At 33.5% G+C, this 18,647-nt stretch overlaps 2 protein-coding genes across 3 annotated transcripts in view; one reads left to right on the top strand and one right to left on the bottom strand.

The window, feature by feature from the left end:
- Positions 1–18,647, bottom strand: part of LOC148599991 (uncharacterized) — a 218,527-nt gene that overhangs the window by 31,627 nt on the left and 168,253 nt on the right. The window lies entirely within an intron of this gene.
- Positions 8,282–17,361, top strand: LOC148599996 (uncharacterized). Of its 2 annotated transcripts, XM_088557964.1 has the most exons (6): positions 8,282–8,897; positions 10,399–10,516; positions 12,432–12,543; positions 13,254–13,307; positions 13,756–13,895; positions 14,208–17,361. In XM_088557964.1, exons 1-6 carry the CDS (start codon positions 8,693–8,695, stop codon positions 14,446–14,448), a joined length of 870 nt encoding a protein of 289 aa, XP_088414090.1. In that variant the 5' UTR covers positions 8,282–8,692; the 3' UTR covers positions 14,449–17,361. The 2 variants fall into 2 exon arrangements, with proteins under 2 accessions (XP_088414090.1, XP_088414091.1); XM_088557965.1 differs by lacking the exon at positions 13,254–13,307 and having other exon boundaries at positions 8,286–8,897.

The raw sequence follows: 18,647 nt of genomic DNA, 5'->3' as shown, positions 1-18,647 counted from the left end.
TCTCATTATCAGTCCGAATCGTACAGTTATCATGATACTATTTATAAATCAGTCTTTGACAGGGTCGGATTCATAGGGACGGACCTATGAAAAACACACACAATTTCCCGAATCAATGATTAACACCAAAGACAAAAACATGTATCAATGAAATCAAGGCATTTTTTTTTAAAGTGGACAGTTACTATAAAATCGAGAATTAAAGGTGAACAGATAACAGTGTATCAGTAGAGCGGAGATGAGTATACTCTCACTGGGTTAGGTCATGCCCCCTACCTCGACTTACACCAGAGACACATAGCTATAAAATTTTAAGAGGTCAGCCTCAAATATGTAGTAGTGTCGAATTTTACCCATATATTATGTTATATGTGTATTTACTTTGTATTGTAAAATTCTTATATTGTTGTATTTGGTAAATTAATAAAATAAAGCATTAGTAAAGCCTTATTTGAAATAGACTATTTTGAAAAGTACACGTAATTACTGATCTTTGGTGCTCGGGGTCGATGTGATTGATACAAGTTGTATTCTACAATTCTTGCCAGTTTTTATTTTCATGAATTGATGAACAGTTAAAACCCATTACAGACATAATGACCCTGCAAGTTATTTTCACATTTTTTAACACTCTAATTGTATGATTAACGGAATAAGGGACATTTTATTTCTTTCTACGCAGATTTCTATTTGCACGATCCTCGAATGTTAACAAGAGCGGAGTATGAGTGTTACATGTAAGATCATTTCATATTTACATATTATCGCTACGTTTTTATAATACATTCAGGTGTTTTCTGATCCTTTTGATTCTGTAATTGTGAAGTACGAAATGTGCATATGTGCGGTGCAAATAATGTACAAGGTAGTTGCACAATAAATCTATTTCATTTTACATAGTGTATTTGCTTGAGTAACCGATGTGAATCATAACATATCGTCGAATCGACACAGATATTGATTATAATACTTGTATAGTTGATTATTGATTTCGCGGGAACAAGTATTGACCTATTGTGTATTGGTTTCAGATTTCACGGGAACAAGTATTGACCTATTGTGTATTCGTTTCAGATATGCCGAGATGTTTTAACTAAACTGATTGTCTGGTTCACTCGAGCATAATATAGCTCATTCCACAAATGATAATCGCTAGCTATTTGTATATTTATTTTCTTTAACTCTTCGGGAAATATCCAAGATAACTTTCCTTGAATGTGTATTCGAATTCTGACGTCATTTGTTTTTATTGCTACAATATTGATTATTGTATTATTTTAAAGGAAGATGTTTCATTTGTCTTTTATCATTTTTACCAAAATTATATATATATATATATATATATATATATATATATATATATATATATATACACACATTAATCAAATATTGAACTATAGTGAATGTTAGATTACAAGTAGTTTTGCATATTTTTGATAACTGTTTGTTAAGTTAAAAGTACATGTGACCTTTTGAACTTAAGAACATTCTATTGTGGTGTGTATTGGGTTCTTTATTATATTACTTATTGTGATTGATTACTCATTGTAATTGTGATCAAGTAATCGAATACTATGTGAATCACCTTAATGATTGTCTTTAAATTTAATTTCGTCATATTTATTGTTTCAGAACTATGTTATATATGTATGCTGAATAAAAACAAGAACCTGAATGGTTATCTTTATTACCGAGCCTGTTACAAATAGTTGAATGAAGATGAAGTAGCACGTTATCTTTATTAACCGAGCCTGTTACAAATAGTTGAATGGAGATGAAGTAGCACGTTATCTTTAAGTCTGTAAGTCCAGTGTTTACAAGGTTTACCCGTTAAAACAGGGGTCACTCCATGTTGAAAATGATGCGGGGATATAGTCTCTCTTGGTTTAAATTACACTTACATTTGAAAAAAAGAAGACCGCATGACCCTTCAAATTGTCCATCAGATTTTGCCGAATTGCATAAATGGAATGTACACTTAATCTATCCAGAAAGTTTCTCGTCATTATATGTTTTAGTTTAATAGTTCGTAGACTTAATTTTCTCCGTGTTCATTACAAAATACAGAAGAAAAATATTTCAATTGAAGAAAAGAACAGTCGAACAAAATGACAACACAAAAGAGAGCAAAATAGAAGAAAAGTAGAAAAACAAGATTTACTTGCGACTTTTATGAGTTACCTGAATAAAAGTATTAACAAATTTACCGAACTAAAAGTCATAAATCGGCAAGGAAGATATCAAATAATAAAAAAGTCAAGAATCAAGGATAAACCAGAAAAATGAAATAAGCAACAATGTTCCTTACATAGTACAGATATTTTCCAGTGAAAAGGCTGTTAAACCAATTTGTATGGCTAGCCGAACCTCCAATAGGTACATCATGGAACTAAATATATAATTTTGTAATAAAATAAATAGTCAACTCGACAATTTTGTAATCGTTCAAATTGCACTGAATATCTATATTGGCTCGTTCAATATAGGGTTTTAGTACAACAAGTGCTTGTACAATATATGTCCTTGCAAAGGAATCTGTATATCTTATCTTAAACTAACTATAAGCATTGTACCATTTTTAGCGGAAAAGGGGGCTAGGATGTTTAAAGGGAATTTAATGCTTATTTCTAATTTTTGAATAAAGTTTAACTTAGCCAACTAAAGAAGACATATGATCATTCATCAAAATGTCCCGGTACTCACGTAGAATGTCAAATAGAAATACTGCTTCTGCTAAAATATTTCTCATGCCTTCAATTAACAAATCAACACCACCACCCCCACAAAAAGGGGGTCTACGCCTCAGAAAATAATAGAGCTGATATCAATTTCTGTTTGCTTCTGCATACGTTATAATACTGCTGTTTGTATTTTTTGAATTAAAAAAAGTTTTCTTCAAACTCGATCTTACGTATCATTCGTAAACTAATTTTTTAATAATGCCTCATTTTTCGGGTAGATATTTATGTCATATAATAATATCCCAATGCCAATTTATTTTTTAGAACTATAAATCTGACATAATTTAATGAAATGTTTGCAAGCATATCAATCAGAAAACATAGCAAATAAATACCGACAAGTTTGAAATGGTTTCGGGAGAAACAATCGAACAAATTTGCACTTGATAATCTGGGCGACACACTATACAACAGAACATAAACACATGAAATATGAAAACTGAGTAAAGTAAATAAACGAAATATTTAGAGTTAGCTTTGTTTTGATTGCATTGGGCTGTTTGATTATTTGTATTTTTGTATCATTAGTTTGCATGTACATTTATCATCATTTTTGTCACCTCGATATGCTTTAATTTAGTGAGATCGACTGAAATATGAAGTTTACTGATTTTTTTTTTTTACAAACGAAGAATTAAACCAACTAGAACTAATACATCATGTTATCCAGTTGAAACTTTTTTTCTTGAATCAAAATGATTTTTCTGTATTAAATCACGGATTTTACACATTTACTGTAAACGGATTATTTTCGAGGTTTCGAGGTTTTATGGATTCTGTCAAGTGAATATATTCGCGGGTATCATTTTTCGCGCTGTCGAGAAATGATCAGCGTTATACAGAGTTAAAATTTAATTCCGTGGGTACTATTTTTGCGCCTGTCTGTCCATCGCGGAATAGCGCATATTAATACTACAGTATTAAAAGCAACACATCATCAGATAAACTCTGCCCAGGGGTTTGTACCATATATAACGATGCGATGATAGGAATAAAACTTTTGTAGTTTTGCTATATCAGTGCACTGTACAAGTACTTTAAGCTGAATAGGATTTCAAAATGTTTTTCTCTTTTTTTTTTTTTTCTTTTTTTTTTACAACTATAACAAATTCCAAGAAACAAGATATTTTTTGTGCATATTAATAACCCGAATATCTTCGAAAAAAATTTAACTCGTAACAAGAAAAGTTTTCCTGTGAAATTAAACGAAAACCAGTCTAAATAGTGTCAATGTGTCGTACATAAACACCTCTCATGAGGCGACGGTCGAGAAAAGAACACTTATGACCGCGAAGTATATCGCCATGGGCTATACGTGCACTTTTACCACGCATTTTCACGTGCGAAAATTCTATGACGTCATTAACGTGATCTAAAATGAAGACTAAAATATTGGTATTTTTTGAAATTTGAATCATTAGCCCAACTGAACCATATCTGGTATTTTAGGTTCATTTGACAATAAAATAAAATAAATCTTAAGTCAAATACACTTTAAAAGGAGTAATATACATGTATCAGATTTAATATCGAATTTAATTCTTTCCAATTTGTAGACCCTTCGGATAAGGTATCAATCCTCAATATATCTTACTTTAATTTCTCTATTTCCAAACTCATCTGGTTGTAACGTGCAATACACATGCATTTTCGTTCAATAGTAATACTATTTTCCCAAGTTTAAATAATGATGTTAAAATGTCTCCTATTTAACACCATATATTTCATTCAATGTACAATTTATCTGCGAATGAAGACCACTTGTCTTATGTGATTATTGTGCTACAGTATCAAGTACCATGTAGCGGGTACTTTTGGCGGGAAGCAAATTTCGGCGTATTTTAGCATTTCACGATTTTTTAACTCTGGGATTAAGTACTTTGTACAAGCCCTAAGCATAAATAAGAAACTCTCAAATTTTTCGTATATGTCTTTTTCAAAATATGTTTACACGCGCCAAAATAGCCCGCGATACGGTATTTACTTTTTTCCTATTTGTAGGCTTTTACAAAGAATGTTGATGTAAATAGGATTGTTTAACGGCAATTCGTCCATTTTCCTTTGATGTTTCTATCTGAATGCTTTACCTATCTATTGTACTTATTGTATGACATAAACATCAGACAAACCAATTTAATATAAGTGCACAAGAACCTCATTGATTCGATTGTCCAATGAAAGAGCAAAAACATGGACATCCGTTTACCTATCCTATCTCACCCCTTTCAGCCATCGCCCATTTTCAAAGCCTTAACCATGAATCGCCTCTACCACAGACAGTGTCCTAATTCTACAGGGACTGTTCCTTGTATTTCAATTTCAAAGCGTAATCAAGGGAACCAAGGTTAAAGCAGTTATTAAAAGAACGCAATCCAGGGACAAACACAACAAAGAAAGTAATGTTTAAAAATAAGGACATATTTGAGGCATGAGCTAGTCGGTGTATTTTAAAACTAATGTCGTCTGCAAAGTGAAAATAATAGGAAATGTGAATAGATATTTTGAATATATTTAAAAGGAATATCTTAACATTGCACAAAATATGTGAAATATAAGAACAATTACAGAGTACCCTGACTTAAGGAGGTAGACCTAGGGTAAGGGACATAATCATATAAAATTATTGAAATGTTTGTATCATATTCAATTTCACCAAAGCCTCTCAAGCTTTCATTTGAAGCAGAATAAAATGAATCCAAGTTAATTTGATGCTTATATAAGATTGATGTTAAATGCTGAATACAAACGTGCCAGTGATTTTTAAGAGTTGTGTCCCTTACCCTAGGTCTGCCTCCTTAATTGAAACCTTTTCAGACTTTTGAAATTAGTTCGGTTGAAATGGGTGTTGGTTTTAAAATGTGTAAACTGAATTAAATTAATATAAAATGATTTCAAACAATGTCAGGTTTAGACAGGTTTTGGATCATTTAAGATTCTGTTGAGAAAGGTTTTATTGTATTTTGAAATCATTGACAATCATTTAATCCGTCTTTCGTTGACTCACCACCGCAATCCATTTCTACATGTAACAGTCCATGTGAAATGATAAAACGCGGGAATGGCGATAAACTGCACTAATAATGATCCTCAACCGACGCACGTAATCAGTTAATGAATGAAACTAAATGTTAATAAACATGAAAATGATATATCATACAAAGTACTGAAAACATTCACAGAAAATATAGATAAGCAAACATGTAATTACACATACACGAACAACAAACAAAATAGATAAACGTGACAAAAAATAGACATTTTACATAAACCTAGTATAAGGGACATAACTCTTGAAATCAGTGATATGTTTGTATCATATTCAATTTCACCAAAAGCCTCTTAAGCTTTTGTTTACAGCAGAATAAAATCAATACAAGTTAATTGGATGCTTACATAAGATAGATGTAAGATGCTGCAAACAAACGTTCCAATGATTTTTAAGAGTTGTGTCCCTTACACTGTGTCTACCTCCTTAATATGTTTTTAGTTTGGTAGCTGGAATTGGAAATCCACTAATATCAAAATCGCCAACTTTCATTCCAATGGGAACAATTGTTTCTCCTCTACTTCTTGACCTATTCATTTATTTTTTTGAGGCTGACCTTATAGCTGATCTGATCCGATAGAAGGGACATCGTTTCGTCAGATCCTTTAATCTCAGTTTCCGCTATATAGATGATGTACTATCGTTAAACAATCCTAGTTTCAGTGATTTGCTACATCGCATCTACCCCTAAAGAACTTGACATAAAGGATACTACAGACTGTGAAGTCAGCCTCATATCTTGACCTACACTTAGAGATCAATGGCAAAAGGAAACTATTAACTATGGCTAAACGAATGAGCAAGTCATTTAAGACAATTTAAACGACGGTAGGTGTCAATAAAGTGGTAGAAAATATTTTTATTCAAATTTTAACAGTATGTTATTTATGTGACGCTGAGTATAGAGGTTGTCTAGCAAGCTATTTTCGGATTTGGTGCCATCCTAACCTCTGACATGCTGAAAGCCACCGCAAATATAAATTAGCTAAACATGTGTTTTAAAATATTGTAAATCTTTATTTTACATAAAAGAAGTTTAATCTACCGGAAATCAAGCGATAAAAATCATAAATATTTGTTCAATACCTAGAAAACATTTGTAATGAAGACAGTTGTTATAATGACCAGCCATTTTGAACTATATCACTTATTTTACGGAATACAATATATTTTTGACAAAACGAACTTAAAGTTGCTAAAGGCAATTCATTGGTAATTTGATACGTTCGTTTCGCAAATTTTAAAATCCGTAATTTTATCAACCGGAATTACACACTCAAAAAGCTAAAAAAACAAATATGAAGGTCATTTTAACTGCTTTTACAAAGGATTTCTAGGATTGCTGGATTTTCTCTTCAGGTACATATAGGTCATTTGTTTTCCTTCATTTTAGTCACCTTCTCCCGTGTTATGGTAAAGAAACTGTATAAAACGTTTTAAATGGAAAATGGAAAAAAACTATAATCATGCCGATTTCAAAGAATGGAAGAACGAGCGTTATGCAATATGGCGATCGGAAGTAAGAGGTTGGGTTATGGAGGAACGGAATTACAACGTCTTAGGTTGTAGGAGTAGCTCACAGCCACAGTTTGCGTAATCTGTTAGTACGTGCAAAAATATCTAAGCCCAGCTAAATTCTAGGTGCAAGTCGATCCTGTGGTGACAAAAAGCGTAAATGCTGCAAACAGATGCACCAATCATCAACATATACTAGCATAATCACGGGGAAACGTTACAAAATATTCTGTAATGTGTACAGCAAGAGTGCAAATGTGATTTATTTACTTCGCTGTCCCGTTTGTGACCTCAACTATGTTGGCGAATCCAAACAACCTTTTCACAAACGTTTAAATGCACGAAGGAGTGACCTTACAAAAAAAACACACTTCCAATAAGTAAACATTTCAGCTACCACGACCTCGAGGATTTCAACAATTAAAGTGCAAATCCTAATCGTGGAACGGAATATATACGATCTGTAGCGATCCACAGAGGTTGAAGCAGGAAGGGTTTTGGATAAAACAACTCCATGTCTTATATCCATACGGAATAAATAAATAATAATAAAAAAAAACATTAAGTACTTCCGTGCTTATTTTAGTTTATTTTCTCTTTCTAGTTGAAATTTTTATAAAGTTCAAGATCATCTCAAATTTGGATTTCAATATTATATTTTCCACAATATAATTTCAATACGTCACAGGATTACGCCTAGCTCTGAGAAGGTCATTGACTGAAAATTTTCCTCGTTTATGTTCTTTTATAACATTTTTATCGGTGTCGTTGTACAATCTTTTAGATTTTAGTTCGGTGGGTGCATCGAATTCTTAAAAGAAAGCTATCCCTTTTCCCGGGTTGACTGTGAGGCTAGTAAGAGTTTTTGATGGTATTTTAAAATTATGTATAAAGGTATAAACCTGCTGATCCTCACAATATATAAATAACACCTAGTATGGCAAAGTTTTCTTTTACTTATAAATGCATGCTTGATCGCACATGTGTATTGTACATGAACATAATACATGTATATACACATTACGTTATAAGCACATAGTCATGAAAGATTCTGGCTATGTTGCTTTTTGAACTTGATTGAACTCTATCTTCAAATGAATCCTACCGCTAACCGGATCAAATGATTAACAGAAATGTACGCTTTCTCGGATCGTTAATGATGTTTACCTTCGCATGAATGATTAGGACTGCCTGTGTGTCTATTGTTTGTATACTATACATTTTTACATAAGATAAATATATGTTGGTATTAACGACTTAATAACCTCAGGCAGAAGTAACTACTTATGAGTGTGTGAACCCACTGACGGGGAAACCATTTTACACTCGAATAACTACCTCCAGCTAGTATCAACAGAATCTCAGGGAGCTAAATGTATTTATAGATGTAATGAATGTGGTAAATGGTTTATTAGTTGTTTACTTATTAACGTTGACGTTTTCTGTCTACGGACAACAATGCCCGGATCCCGTGTGTCATGACGAATGGGACGTCGATGTCTTCCCCGACCCCCGGAAGGAAAGTGGACTGTGTGGTCGGGGCTGCGATGCTTCATATGTGTGTGATCCGTGTCAAGTTCTTAGTAGCCAGGAAGGTAAGCCTTCTAAATGTGTAAGGGGGTCGGGTATTTTTTTTTATGGTGAAAAAAGGGGAAGCAGTTTTTTTTTTCTTTTATTTTGTAGAAGGAGGTGGTAAATTGTCAATATTTGAAGAATTTTATAATTTTTTAAGCTTTATTATTTATATTCTTATGAATGGAATGGGATATCAACAAAGTTCCACCATAAATATGAGGGGGGGGGGGGGTAAACAAAATTCAGATACACTGTTTAAATGTCTACCCCTCCCGGATTAAGGTAAAAACTAATACAATATAAGTCCATAAATACACTGCAACTAACAATTTCCTATGGCGAAGAATGAAGGATTACCTGTACATGTATATTTTTGTCACGAAAAGGAAATATTGGTCAAATTGATGTGCTTTTAATGCATGCGCCGCTTTTTACCGAAAACAACAGTACAGATACCGGGGCTTAAACCTGGCCCCTCCGTTCTTAGTATGGCTAGTATGTACCTGTATATCCGTTGTAAGAAGAGTCACGAAGATACATGTACATTGTAAATTATATACATGTATAATATAAATAATACAAATGAATAAAGATTTATTCATAACTTGTACACATGATTGTACTGTAACATATAACGTTCGGAGTCATGTCTTATATAAGGTCACATTCAGGGGTCATTGACCTTAAATTCTCAAAATTCGATAGCCTGCTATCCCTCTAAATATATATACTGTATAGTAAACGCACACTTTTTAGTGAATGTTTTAAACGTTTGTTGTATTCATAAAGAAGTTAAGGTAGTAATGAATAATTCAATTCGGATGTAGCTAGGACTAGTGTTCAGGTTTATGAAATGTTGCACGATTGAGCACAACTCTACGGTGACGTTTATAAAAGCGAAATTTAGGGGAAATTCAACCAGGATTAGTAATGAAAAAGAATAGAAATCATGGATAACGACCAGACAAAGAAAATAAACATACAGAGCAAAGAACATGAAATAACCACAATAACACGAAAGTAGAAACAAATGTAAATGAGCAACCCGGACTCCATAAAAAACTGGGAGCATGGACCAGGTGTACCTGTATGACGTCGGGATTAAGACTCTCTTACATGTACATGTAAATTTCTATAAAGTTGGTAATTATTTGTTAATAGTTTAAAGACCTTTGAGACACAGTATATAAACATACGAGACTCTTGAACTACATGTTGAATTGTTTCTGATGCAACTACACATGGTGTTTTCTTGTAAACCAGTTGGCCCGATGGTAAAATGTACGAAGAGGGCGTGGACGGCGGGGGGAGGGTCATATAGACCCTTTGTGTTAACGATGGGGTAAGTCGATGAGCATCCTCTATAAACACTTCTGCGAGGAAAATTATTTTGTTCCACCGAAGCGCTACCTCGCAGAAGTGTATATTGAGCATGCCTACCAACTTACCACACAAGGGTCTATTTGATATATTTTTGCACTGTTTGTTTGTCTTTCATTAATATAATTAGTATTCTTGCAGCCGGGGAGATAGATAAAATGATAGAGAGTGTTCCAGCGCATGAAACTATTTGTAAGGGGAATACAGACGACTACATCTTAGCGGTCGCCATTGTCAACAAAATGGAGATTACATCCGGGTATATATAAGTTAAAATATATTTTAGTACCATTTTATTAAACTACCGGTACTTGTAGCGGTAGTATAGCTGAATTAAAGCTTCGGTGAAGACGGTAACATGCACGTGCAAGTTAGCGGGGTTTATAATTTCATCGTCCGGAAGTGATATGTCACGGAAAGAATGTAAAAAATAACAATAAGAGTCCCAAATAATTATTTTAAAAACTTTAACGATTTCTTTAACGTCTAAAAATCATCGAACATCACGTTGCTATGGATATCGTCCCTTTTGCTTTTGTCCCAAACTCAATTCCAAAGACAAACAATATAGTCCAATATTAAAACACGAAAAATTTGCCTGGATGGACCAATGTATATGCGGTTACAAAAACACAATGGTGATATATATTTTAATGATAATAACTAATATAGTTTTATGATAATCTTGTTTTAAATAAAAAAAAAACGTTAACGTTCTCTACATGCTGATTAGGTACTACAAATGCACGTGCCTACAACTATTTGCCATTTACAGTGACACCTTTTATGGAGCAGACATTGCCTGTATCATTGAATACCGTACTTTTACTCTCTGAGCAATATTCGTAAGAGTGGTCAGGGAACCCCTTAAGCACAAAGAAATACCCATCAAAGTGTTAATACATTTTTTAAGATATTGATAGGTCAACTTCAGTTGACATACACTATGGAAAATTTGTGGGAAAATTCTCCCGTACTTTTTCCCTAATTAAGGTGTGTTTCATGAAATTATGAAAAGAAAAGTAAGGTTACAAGGCAAAACATATTTATCCTGTGAAATAGATGAAACAGAGGAGACTCAGTCCGAAAATCTAAAAAAAAAATGGCTGAACATGAGCAGCGAACCTACTTAAACATACATCTGGCACGAGACCGCAATTAATTTTCAAGTGCATTTCAATATACACATTTGAGCAGATTAAAAAAATTCCACCGGCGCAAACTGAATAAAACTTCTCTGGCCTAAAGATATGTACAAACAGGATTTTTTATATAAATTGTAGAAAATTTTACCATCATTTTCTGAAATTAATACATATAATTCGGAGATGGGGTAAACATGACAAATGAACTGAGTTAAAAGTCCTAAATTTTAACCTTCTTCCACTGAACCAAATCACAACTTTTAGTCAGAATTGATTAATGAAAAAAAATCCCATGTAATTTTAACTTATTTTCTACCAATTAGAGGCAAAACTTCAGCAAATAAGTTTCCAGTAAAAATATGAAAAAATGTGGAAGGTACCTACTACCAAAGTTGGAACTATATTCGTATACAACGAAAACCAAGGGGAATTAATTGTGTTCTCGTACCATCTACTCGTTCCCTGTTCATTTTCTGTTTGCTTTCTTTGGAATAAATGCACCCTCTGTTTAATCAGACGCGGTCGGTTTTTGAGTTCGCTTCGACATCACGTGACACCCATGATAACGTAACCGATGAAGATTACAACCATGCATTTCATTGGACAAACGTGATAGCAACCGTTAGGTTCAAGGCTTTATTAAGGCATTGGTGTCCGGAATATTCTCAATTACGTTTATATATTGCAATATGAATAATCTTTTATACATGTATATTGAATAATTGGAAATAGCTAAACTGAAAAAAACGAAACGCAGTGGTCACGCAGTTCTCCAAATAAAATCTAATCAGATTTTGAATAATCAAAGGGAGAAAATGCGTTGGTTCTCTTTTTTAAAGATCATAGTACTTGTTAGTACACTGAGGTATATATTTTTTTATGTTCATGTATCCTGGTTCCAATACATATAACACTACATATTGTTTCACGGCACTAAGGTAAACTTTGTTGTTTATGTATTTTTATTACTAGGATATTTAACGATGTATCTTGATTTTGGGATTTATTTTTATGTTTATTTGTTTTTAGGACCAAGAGGTCGAACGCCAGGTATTTTGCCAGGACGTTAAGATATAGATGGGATTACGGACTATATTGTTATAATGAAGTTGTGATATTTTTATCAAAGGAAGATAGACAGGTATACGTTATTGAAATCTTCCAAAAACCCAATCACTTACTTTTATACAATGTATCACTCCGCTAAATAACTTAGGATTTATAACATCCTGGAAATGCGAAATGGCCGTTGGGCACAGCGTTTTTTAGATTTTCAAAGGAATGTGTTTTGGTAAATTGTATGACAGAGCAATCAACTCCGCTGACTTAATTACAACATCCTAAAACAACGTATCAATCCGCTATATTTATAAGTGAAGTGTACAGGGTGAGACATATTTCACAAAGCACGCATGTGCACTTCCGATTAAAATGGGTGTAGTTTTTCCATGTATTATTCTAATGTACATGTAGTATATAAACGATTGGAAAACTAGTACATGTTAGACCAAATTATATGTAATCTCCCCATCAACAATCCTGGATTTGCCCCTACATGTACATGTACCGACCTGGTGTTTGTAAACTAAAGTGCTGGAATCTGTAAGAATCAGGCAAAATTGAAAAATAAGGAATCATGCTCAGAAAAAAAAAATGAATTCTGCTCAGAAAAATAATGAATCATGCTCAGAATAATAATAAATCATGCTCAGAAAAATAATGAATCATGATCAGAAAAATAATGAATCATGCTCAGAAAAAAAAACACAAACTGTTTGACACTGTGGGCACTTAGTTCATAGTCTATCGAACTGACGAATTTACGGGGTTTTTTTTTCGTCTTTATTGAAGTTAGAAGTATCACAGGATGCAGAAAAACGAGTTCAAAGTTTCAATAGAATAAGAGTAAGACATGTGTTATCTCCCTTTAATGATTAAATTGCAGTGAATTTCAAACAATTTATACCTAGAACTACTAATACATAAAAAAATTATTTCCGAAGACATTTTGAATCAAATTTCATAGAAAGACTTTTGCTTTTTTTTCACCGAAATTCACCAACTGTCTGATTTCACAAAATTATGTATATGTACATACACTTCTCGGATTGGGACCTTCGTAAATGTAAGTAAGTGTTAATAACATGAGTTTAAATATGGTTTCTGCTGATTTATCATTTTTCCATAAAACCCTGCGAATATACATGTATACATGTAGGTACAAATGTATGACATTGTGTATATAGTTTACTGTATGGCATACAATCACCTGTGAGTGTGTGGTTAGAAAGTTTATGAGTGTGTGGTTATGAAGTTACGACGTTAGAACATCTTGCTTTGTCTTATTCTACAGGTCTACACATCGCCCGGGAGTATAGCGAATGAGGTACTGACTTCTGAATGTATACAGGAGATATACGAAGAAGCTAGAGACAAATATCTGAAGTCAAATCAGTACGGGGCGGGCATAAAATATATAATTGGAGAGTACAAGTAAGGCAAACAAAATATATATCTATTCACTGCTACCCTACATAATCTAGTTTTTTTTATGGCCACTTTAGCTTGAACACCGTTAAAGTGTGGATTGCTTCCCGTTTGAATGTAAAATATTTAAAAAAAAAAAAAAACAATATAATTTCCATACCGGGTTTCGCCTCAGTCTCCAGATAACAGCTGTGTTATTTTAAAACAGTTTCAAACATGATATGTTTCATACTGCATAGAGAGTGGTGACGAAATCCACAGAAAATTTCATGATGTACGTACACGTACAAATGTATACTGTTTCTACCTTTTTTGCAGGAGAGTATTCAAGGATGGCAAGTGCAAAGACTACACAGGGATGATTGTTGGCATAATATTCGGATCTTTGGGAGGCGTTGCTTTCCTCCTGACATGTGGGTACTGCTGTTGTTGTCGAGGCAAAAATTGTAATGGTACTGGAGGATCGAGCAGCAGCTCAGGATGGGGCGGAGGGTGGTTCGACGGAGGCGGGGGTGGAGGAGGTGGTGGGGGCGGTGGGGGCGGTGGGGGTGATTTTTAATATCACTGGGAGGCAGGTTCTATTTTAACGACGGCAGGAATAGAGGGAAGGGGTTAAGTTTACTTGGAAATGGAAAACATTTGGGTTTTATGTTTCTATTTTTAACTCAAAAACAAATCAAAGAATGTGTAGATATCATTGCCTGTGCACCACAAAACTGAAAGATACTTAAGTTTTAGATTATTCTTGATTTCCGTGATTTCCATAATGCAAAGTTTTATTATTCAATGGCTTCCCATACAGTTAAGATTATTCCCAGACTTTGTGTTTTGTAGCACGGGGGACTGTACGAATACTATTGGCTGAGACTCTGATAAGTGATGACTGTAATATTTGACAAGTGAAGGGTGGGCATATTACATGTAACATGTATTGCAATCTACGGGTTTATTTATTATTAAGTGAGAATTAAGGATGCAAGTTTTCTGAAATCTGGGATCGGGTGGGGTTCTGCTATTAACGTTTTACTTTATGGCAACTTTTTACCTATTTTCAATTTTCTTTATTGTTTCTAGTGCCTTATATAACTATTTTGTATGTTTTTTTTATATTTTTTTTATAATATTTGACATCGTATTAACGAGAGATCTTCGTGTCCTCCCGTTCGTCAGAGTGTTGTCGAAAGTACACTTTATGTAATCAACAATACACTGAGTCATGATAAACCGTCAAAGATCCAATAATGCTAAAACATATACTTCATTTACTTTCCAACTTACATGTACATGTACGATGTATGCCCCGTCTCACTCCAAAACTTTGGGGAATGCTGGGGTAGCATTCTGTGATCATTTTATCATCTACCTCTTGTTTTGAAATATTATATACTGCGTAATCTGTCAAAACCGATCCCTTTTTCATTTCATCGATATAAATTGATTCAGTACATGAGTACTTTGATTTACTTTTAAAAAAAACTGGTTAAGTTAAAACACGTGTTTTGTTTATTTAGGTTTAAAATACATTTAAATCACAGGAACTTCGTCCGACTAGAGTAGGACTGCTTGTTTGATAGTTGTAGGCAACCATCCTTGTTTAAATTGATTAAAAGGGACTTCTGAAAGTGGTTTAGACAGGTTTTTGGACTTTCATGGTTCGGTTTATACAGGTTTTTGGATGCTTCATGGGTATGTTTAGACAGGTTTTTGGACGTGTAGTGGTTCGGTTTAGACAGGTTTTTTGATGCTTCAGGGTTCGGTTCAGACAGATGTCACTTTATTAGATTATTATTTTATGTAAATATCATATTAGTTGTTACAAGTACATGGCAAAACAGTTTTGTTGATATGTATTTTAGACTACAAGTATAGTGGCGGACCCAGAGATGTTGAAAAGGGGTCCAGAGGTTTTCTAGAAAAAAAGGGGAGTCCAGGCTGGATCCGCCAGTGTTATGTATGCTTGGTTACATATTACAATGTACTACCTTTGCATGTATTTTTATAGAAATATGATATATTTTAAAGATGTATAATTCAACAATCATAGTTCATTCAAAAAACAGTTGTTTTTATTCAGTATAGTGTTGTCAGTTAATCGTACAGACTACGGTTCATCATATAAGTAATATCCAATTCGTATATTTGTAATTTTATCTGTAAAACAATTTCGGGTTCGGTGAAAAATGCCTTGTTTTCTCACAAACGGAAGTAAGTTTTTTTTATAATGTCTTGAGAAGTCCGATCATACACATCATTTGTTTAGCATTCTCCGAACATCTGACGTTCAAAATTAACTCTACTGACCCTATTGTTGTAAGCTGACGAGGATGCTCAATATACACTTCCGGCAGGTAGGGAAGTTTACCCTGAACTTGACTATTGATGAGCAACTCGACGGGTGTTTCTAGAAAAGCAGAGGACACTTACCCTACCGGTGCACCTGGTCCATGCTCCCAGTTTTTAGTGGAATCCGAGTTGTTCATTTACTTTTGTTACTTTGTGTGTATGATTTTAGTTACTTTATGTTCTTTGTTGTGTATGTCTGTTTTCCATGTCTGGTCTTTGTCCCTGGATTACATTCTTTTGATTATAACCTAGGTTCCATTGATTATTCCTTTGCAGAAGCATTTATGCAACCTTAACGATTATCCTAAAACTAGTACAAAAGGGTCTATATACTACAGACACATTTGAAGCAGGTGAGACATCACTCTCAAAAGATGCAAGAATGTCATGGGAAAGTGACAAATAAGTATAGTACTTTTATGGGGAGCATTACTTCTGGGATAGCAAATATTCTTTTTACTAAAGAAAATTAAAATAAAAAACAAAACAAATAAGAAATAATACAAAATATCAGTATGGTTTGGAACATTAAACTTCAGCAAATTTGTTGCCAAGATTCACAAAAAGAGCGATATAGAACAAGAAGTCTTTGCGATATTTAGCCGTAAGAGACCACGTCACCTCACAGGGCTATATTCCTGAACAATCAATAGTGAGCGCTTTCTAAACAACCTTGTTTAAACAAAACACTTCTGTATTTCCTTTTCTTTGTATATTTACACCTGTCCAAATTTAAATCAAAGGGAATAAAAAGATATTCTGAATATTTACAATTTTATCGGTAAAACTGTTTCGGGTTCGGTGAAGAATGCCTAGTTCTACCACAACCGGAACTTATTTTTTTTAATAACGTCTGTGTTGTCCGATCAAATAACATCATTTAATTGCTTGTTTAGCAGGTGTTTTTACTACATTTCAAAGCTTCTATAGATCGAGATGTAACGTTTTGATTTGACAAAAGTTTCTCAAGTAGTCAATATGAAAAAAACATAGATGAATTTCTATGCTTTTAAGTGCGAGTTTTGCTCGCTTAATATTTATATTAATGTATGTTACGTAAACTATTATTTTCACTTTGTGATAAATTTATTTATACAATGTAGCGTTAATAAAATTTAATGTTACTTCATGTTTATTTTATTTTATATTTTTTTTTTCTGCTTAACAATAAATAGGAATTATTCAAGCTTTAGGAGATGGGATTTTAACATTTGTAGTGGCAGCACAAGCATTATATTACTTTCCTCATGCGTCTTACCCAGACATGAATCTTTACGAGCAATTCGATGAGTGCTTCTAGAACAGCAGAGGACGCTAAGATGTACGCTATTATAACTCGTTGGGTGTTTTTGTAAAAGCAGAGGACGCGTACCCTACCGGTGCATCTGCTCCATGCACCCAGTTTTTAATGGAGTCCGGGATGTTTATTTGTTGTTCTTTGACATTTATGTCTATTTTTTACCTTTGGATTAACATGTATGTTCTTGTTATTACCAATCGAAACCTTGAATTTATTTCGTGTTACACGATCATTTCTTCATACTAATTCTTATCATTGTGACTGATTATAGAACAAGCCCTAGATATATTTGTTCAAAACTTTTCCATTGTGTCAGATGAAAATGCCAGTAATTGAAGTCCTTCATACGTTATAAAGTGTATTAGAAAGGATGCGCGTAACGGGATGTCTACAGCGTATATATATGCCAAACACAAAGCGGATCTATTTATTTTGCACGGTATAATTGAACTTGGTGTGCGATAAATAGAGTCTGTAAAACACTTAATTCCTGTTCGCAGATCAAATGCACCACACATCTAAAAATCTTTCCAACCCAAACAACCAACTATAAAATGATATGAACTTCATTTAACCTTCACGCATTCTTTGGAGTACTTCGCTGTGTGGTATATGTGCACCTAGAGGCAATTTATGTTTTCATTTTTGTGTAAAATCCGCCATCTTTGGGAAAACCACCGGGTAGGGTGACGAACATTGCCATTGGGTGTTAAACGAGTGCGTTGCCATACGATCAAATAACATGTAGTATGGAATCTTGTTTACCGAATTGATGGATTTTGCATTTATTATTTAAGTTTTTTACTGTAGCTCTTACGTCGGTTTTTTTTTTCTCCCATGGGATATCTTGTGTTAAAATACAACGATAGTCATAGAGAGTGTATGCCTTACGTATTCACTTTGTGCATTTATCTTCTGTGCAGTATGAATGAAAAACCTTAATGACTAAAAAAGAGAGATTTATTGTATCATTTTGGGATGTTATTGAAGTTTTCAATCTTTTGTAGCTTTGAAATTAAATCACTTTGAAAATTCACTGATCAACCACAAATGTAAAACAATGAGATAGATAAAAAGAATATTCAAAGACACTCTGACTATAAATATACTGCTTA

Source organism: Perna viridis, chromosome 13 (assembly GCF_037379345.1).
Source record: "Perna viridis isolate PV_CMFRI_1.1 ecotype Kerala chromosome 13, ASM3737934v1, whole genome shotgun sequence".
Lineage (NCBI taxonomy): Eukaryota > Metazoa > Mollusca > Bivalvia > Mytilida > Mytilidae > Perna > Perna viridis.
The sequence above is the reverse complement of the archived record's forward strand: the minus strand, read 5'-3'. Positions and strand labels throughout refer to the sequence as shown.

Bases quoted from the DNA above. Each gene is read 5' to 3' on its own strand.
- LOC148599996 (XM_088557964.1), top strand. From the start codon at position 8,693: ATGAATGTGGTAAATGGTTTATTAGTTGTTTACTTATTAACGTTGACG. The intron at 12,544-13,253 runs GTATACGTTATT...TCTTTATTGAAG, and splicing joins TATCAAAGGAAGATAGACAG to TTAGAAGTATCACAGGATGC. The intron at 13,896-14,207 runs GTAAGGCAAACA...CCTTTTTTGCAG, and splicing joins TATATAATTGGAGAGTACAA to GAGAGTATTCAAGGATGGCA.